This window comes from Heterodontus francisci, unplaced genomic scaffold (assembly GCF_036365525.1).
Source record: "Heterodontus francisci isolate sHetFra1 unplaced genomic scaffold, sHetFra1.hap1 HAP1_SCAFFOLD_456, whole genome shotgun sequence".
Taxonomy (NCBI): domain Eukaryota; kingdom Metazoa; phylum Chordata; class Chondrichthyes; order Heterodontiformes; family Heterodontidae; genus Heterodontus; species Heterodontus francisci.
Genome location: NW_027142287.1, coordinates 407,061 through 412,744, shown reverse-complemented (window position 1 = coordinate 412,744; position 5,684 = coordinate 407,061). Strand labels below are relative to the sequence as shown.

The following is a 5,684-nucleotide window of genomic DNA, read 5'->3' as shown; positions in this document are numbered from 1 at the left end:
ACGTCAAGTAAGGCTCTGTCATCGGCATCAATGCTCTTTTCCATCTTCCTTGCCGCAACACTCCACCTCATCTCCTCACACTCAAACACAGTACCTGACAGAGACAGAATGAATCCATACAGCACCAGAGACTGAGATTTCCCAAATTACATAAAACACTCAAACACAGTAGCCTAGACTAAAAAGGAAATTAATTGCACACTCACATGCAATAGCAGAGACACAACGACACAGAATCAGTCAATAAGTGTCCTCCCAACAACAGCCAGGACATTTCCAGGAAGCTCTCCACAGGGAGCAGCTCTTTCAATAGAAACTGGGGCTGGAGAGAGTCTTTGTGAAATATACTTCCTGATTGCAGTAAGGGGATTTGTGATTGGTTGCAAATATTTAATCTGATTGGATGACGAAAGAGACCAAATGTCGAATTACAATATTAAATCGTTGGGACGTCATTCCAAATCACCCAATCACAATCTTTACTTTCCCCCATCCCTCATTAGCATAGAGCTATGGGATTGTCTATATAATCCGCACTCGGAAGGGGTTTGGTTTATTTCTGTGTCTGAAATTGAAACTAAAGATGGTTGAGGAGAAGAAGAAAGCAGCTGCTAAGAAGGGCGCCAAGAAAACCTTAAATAAACCGTCAGCAAAGGGCGGCAAGAGGCGGAGAAAGTCGAGGAAGGAGAGTTACTCCATCTACATCTACAAAGTGATGAAGCAGGTTCACCCCGACACCGGCATCTCCTCCAAGGCCATGAGCATCATGAACTCGTTTGTGAACGATATTTTCGAGCGCATCGAGGGTGAGGCTTCCCGCCTGGCCCATTACAACAAGCGCAGCACCATCAGCTCCCGGGAGATCCAGACCGCCGTGCGCCTGCTGCTGCCCAGGGAGCTGGCCAAGCACGCCGTGTCGGAAGGGACAAAGGCGGTGACCAAGTACACCAGCTCCAAGTAAAACTGCACAATGGACTGAAAAACATCCCAAAAACAACGGCTCTTTTAAGAGCCACCCATAATCTGTCTGAAAAAGCTGCATCCGAACATCTCTATGAAATCATTTTAAGACAATGTGTAACATAATAAATGTCCCACTGCTGTGTTTTTGTCTGCTGTCCCATAAACCGAACTCAAACCCATAATCCGCTCATCCGCCTTTACTTTTTTGCTTAAAGCTGTTATTGTGGTTTTGCACAGCCCCTGAATGACCGCATTAACAGCTGCTTTCAGCGGTAAGGGTCAGACCTCAGTCCCTTCACTCTATTCCTGAAATGTGAACTGATTCATCATTTTATTAACAGTAACTCTCCGCAGTGTAACAGCCCGGAATGGGATTATTACACAGCAGACTACGGGCAGTTTGAGGACTCGATCCTGCTTCCTCTTTTCAGAGAAGGACACTGGGCTCTGATTGAAGATAAACTGAATGTTTCCCCTCAGGGAAATGCTGTGAACAGGGATTTAGTACCTCCCGGGACAGTTTGAAAGCAATTGTAGAAAGATCCACAATTTAAATAACATTTTCAACCCGCGTCTGTAATTCGTGACAGAAAAAGTTGAATAAAACAAAATAAAGAGAAGGGATTTTAAATATTTGGCTAAGGATGACATTGATTTAAATCCGCTCCTTTCTGACAATGAAATTGGCGGTCTTTTTGAAATTAACAAATTTTCTGCTTCTGATGTTTTGGCGGTAAATCCCGCCCACTTCTGTTTGTCAGTGACCTGATTGGTGAAGAATATAGGCAAATGAGGTCAATTAAGTACCGGCCAATGGGGAGAGTTTTCAGTCGATAAGTAAAGTAAATGCGGCGGAAAATATCCATTCTTTGTGAAAGTCGTTGCGAGATTGTGGAAATGTCTGGAAGAGGAAAGACCAGCGGCAAAGCTCGGGCCAAGGCCAAGTCTCGATCCTACCAGGCTCTACTGCAGTTACCGGTGGGCCGTGTTCACAGGCTCCTGAGAAAGGGCAACTATGCTGAGCGTGTGGGTGCCGGAGCCCCGGTCTATCTGGCTGCTGTGCTTGAGTATCTGACTGCTGAAATCCTCGAGCTGGCCGGTAATGCGGCCCGGGACAACAAGAAGCGCCGCATCATCCACAGACACCTGCAGTTGGCCGTCCGCAACGATGAGGAGCTCAACAAGTTGCTGGGGGGAGTGACTATTGCTCAGGGCGGGGTGCTGCCACATATCCAGGCCGTGCTGTTGCCTAAGAAAACCACCGCTTAGAGCCCCCAGAAAAAGTAAAGCGGCCAAAATGTCACCTAATAAACCAAAGGCTCTTTTCAGAGCCACCCACAGTCTCTGTGAAAGGGCCTTTTACTGTCTGATTCCAAAATGTCAGTAACAGGACCGAATGAGAACTATTTCAAATGTTTAAGCATCTGTTTCAGTGATTTCCCACTGTCACCCCAAAGCCTGTCTAATTTATTACTTCCACACTGAGTGAGTTATTTGTCCCGTTACAGATTGCTGAATAGAGTCTGACTGCCATGTACAGATAAGTAGACAAAAAAATTACAGATTAAAACTTCGTAATAGATATAATCCATCAAAAGCTTTTTTTTCCCGCTTTTATCAGCACAAAGTCCTGGCCCGATTTTCCAAACAGCTTTAAACTAATGCCAGATTTACCATTAATTCGCTTCTTTCCGACACTGAAATTGACGGCTTTTTCGAATTCAAACTTTCTGCCAATTTAAGCCAGTGATTTGCTGCATTTTCTAATTCGAGGCTCTGCGATTGGTTAAGACATGTGAATGAGACGTGGGTGACCAATCAGAAGTGGGCTCTGGATAGCGCGGGCTCAAACTGTGGGAATTCCAGGTCCCTGAATGATTGAGCTGAAACTGATCAGTTTCACAAACCCTGTCAGTTTCAGTGCAGGAAACACCGTCTCGGGGGAAATAACATCACAAGTGGGTCTGGTTCCAGTGACCGATTCAACGGCTGCTGCAAAACTCCTGGATTCCCTCATGGCAGCGAAATCATTTTGAAATTCTATGAAAACAATGAGTGATTCTGGAGGAGTGATGTAGCTTTTCACTGAGGGCATGTGTCGACTGGGGAAATAACTAAGTGTAGAGCCTCGGGCACTGTTTACACAGCCTGTTTAGAAAATCAAATCCACTGCACATCCTTGCTGCAAATGAAATGTAAAATTCGGGGATTCCAGTTTTTTTTATCCCGAACACAGCAGATTGATTGAAAAAAGAATTAAAAGCAAACTACTGCGGATGCTGGAAATCTGAAATATTTCAGATTGATTGAACTGTTCTGAACAGCCTATCCCAGCTCCCACTTCTCGGTCACTGCTCTCTCTGTGAGGCGGTGGGTGGCTCTCAGAAGAGCCTTTGTTGTGTGTTTGCTGGAAAGGGTCAAATTGTTCAACCACTAAATCCGTAGAGAGTGCGGCCCTGCCGTTTCAGAGCATACACCGCATCCATGGCAGTGACCGTCTTGCGCTTGGCGTGCTCAGTGTAGGTGACTGCATCCCTGATCACATTCTCCAGGAAAATCTTCAACACCCCGCCAGTCTCCTCATCGATCAAACCCGAGATCCGCTTGACCCCGCCACGGCGAGTCAGGCGGCGGATTGCTGGTTTGGTGATGCCCTGGATATTATCACGAAGCACTTTGCGGTGCCGCTTTGCTCCACCTTTGCCCAGTCCTTTGCCTCCTTTACCTCTGCCAGACATGATGATTCTTCACTCAGGTCACTACACAATATAAGAAGCAGACTCTTGCAGGCTCTACTTTACACAGACAGCCCGGACCTGCCTGAGAATGGCAGAGAGAGCAGGAAGGGGAGGAGACAGAGTGAAGATTGAACAGAGAGCAGATGGGGAGGAGACACCCAGAGTGACAGACAGAGAGAGAACGGCCCCTCATCTTTCAGCTCCACCTCCAGTTTCCTCTGGTTCGCCAATTTCAAACCCTTTATTAACAGTGGAACCAAAACCCAGCTCTCCACACAAACCCTTCCAGACTCGGCCTTCATAGTCAAGGCTTTCCAGAAAGCCGGAGCTTTTAAATATGGTTCCGCTACAATTAACACTCAGCAATATTCCCACCTAAACACAGTCCATTCTATAACAAATAACCTACTCAGTAACATCACCATTTCCACAAACATCCGCTTCCAGCAGTTTACAAACACCTTATTGCAGCTGTTTGGGGAATCTCCTGTGTTAAGATTGGAGTTGGAAAGTGGCCTTTACCCGGCAGTGTTACCGTCTCACACTGAATCTGCCAGACATCCTGTTGATCTGCCTCGTTCCCCACTGTCTCTCTTGACTATTACATGGCACGGGTAGTATTTCAGAAAGTACTGCAATGGAGGGAGTGCTGGGGACTCCAGGCCAATCCTGGAGGGATGGGGGAAATATCTTTAGAAATTCCCTGGAGAGAATCGTGATATGACAGGTCTCCAGGGACAGACCAAGGAGAGAGTGTGGACATTGAATGGAAACATGGCAAAAAGAGTTGGGGATTCAGGAACACAATCCTCTCTGATGGGTTACAGCCTCCCCTCTGCTCCTGCTCTTTACGAGACACTTTTCCAGTTTAAATTTATGGACAAGGTGGGTTAGTTGCTCTCAGGGTGGGTGGAGGGAGAGGAGCCTCAGTGGCCATGGGTGGGACAGGGAAAATGGAGACAGAGAACCAGAACTCCGGTCACTCCCCAGCGATGTCTGCTGGAAAGTATCTGTGGATCGGATGATGCCGGGGGCCCATGGAGAGGGGAAGGGGGTGGGGTGATGGAGTGAGGAGGTGGAGAGGGAGTGTTCGTGGTGTCACAGCCAACCCCCTGCCCAAACCAAACTCCCACATCCCAGCATTATATTGTCCAATTCCTGGAGGCGGAGGATGGCGATTCCCGTTGGATGAATTTCTAATTTTCGGCATCTTATCCTGATAAAATCATCAGTTCTGAAGGAGGCCATTCTGTACTTATTCTCAGGTCATCGAGGGGTCATCTTTCCCTTTTCAGCTCTTGACTGCTGGTATTTTTGCTGTTAAATATGAAATGCAACGTATGTTCTCAGCTGTTTCTGCCCTGTTGCAGCCATAGGAACATAGAAATGGGGGTCAGCCATTCAGCCCCTCGAGCCTGCTGCACCTTTCAATTAGATCCTGGCTCACCTGTATCTTAACTCCAGCTACCTGCTGTAATTTCATAAACCCTCAGACCGTCACTGGATAAACATCTCTCAATCTCAGGTTGGAAATTGTCAATTGACCCTCAGGTTTATCTGATTTTTCGGAGAGAATTCCAGGTTCCCACTACCCTTTGTGTGAAAAAGTGCTTCCCGACAATATTCCTGAAAGGCAGAACTCTAATTTTTGAGTTCTCTCCCTTTGTTGTGGAACTGCTTGTTTACAGATCAGACCGAAGTCTACACTGCAGAACAAACAGCTGTTCCTCTGATCCTGTCACTTCAGCTTTGGATTTGAAGCTCATGTCTCTTTCCATGATGATTCTTTGTGCCCTATCTCTGTAAATGGTTATGCCTGTCTTTTTGTGGGGTATGTCAAACATTCTTTTTTCCAGTCCTACTCATGACCCCACCCCCAGCTCTTTTTCCGGTACAATGATGACTGGATCAGTGTCATTTCCTGCTCCCGCTCCGAACTGGAAAATTTCATCAACTTCGTTTCCGATTTCCCCCTCACTGTGG

At 46.7% G+C, this 5,684-nt stretch overlaps 1 protein-coding gene across 1 annotated transcript; it reads left to right on the top strand.

Annotated features, from left to right (window-relative positions):
* Window positions 1-583: 583 nt before the first annotated feature.
* On the top strand, window positions 584-961 carry LOC137366935 (histone H2B 1/2-like). Its single transcript, XM_068028485.1, has one exon. It carries the CDS (start codon window positions 584-586, stop codon window positions 959-961), a length of 378 nt encoding a protein of 125 aa, XP_067884586.1.
* The last annotated feature ends 4,723 nt before the right edge of the window (window positions 962-5,684 follow it).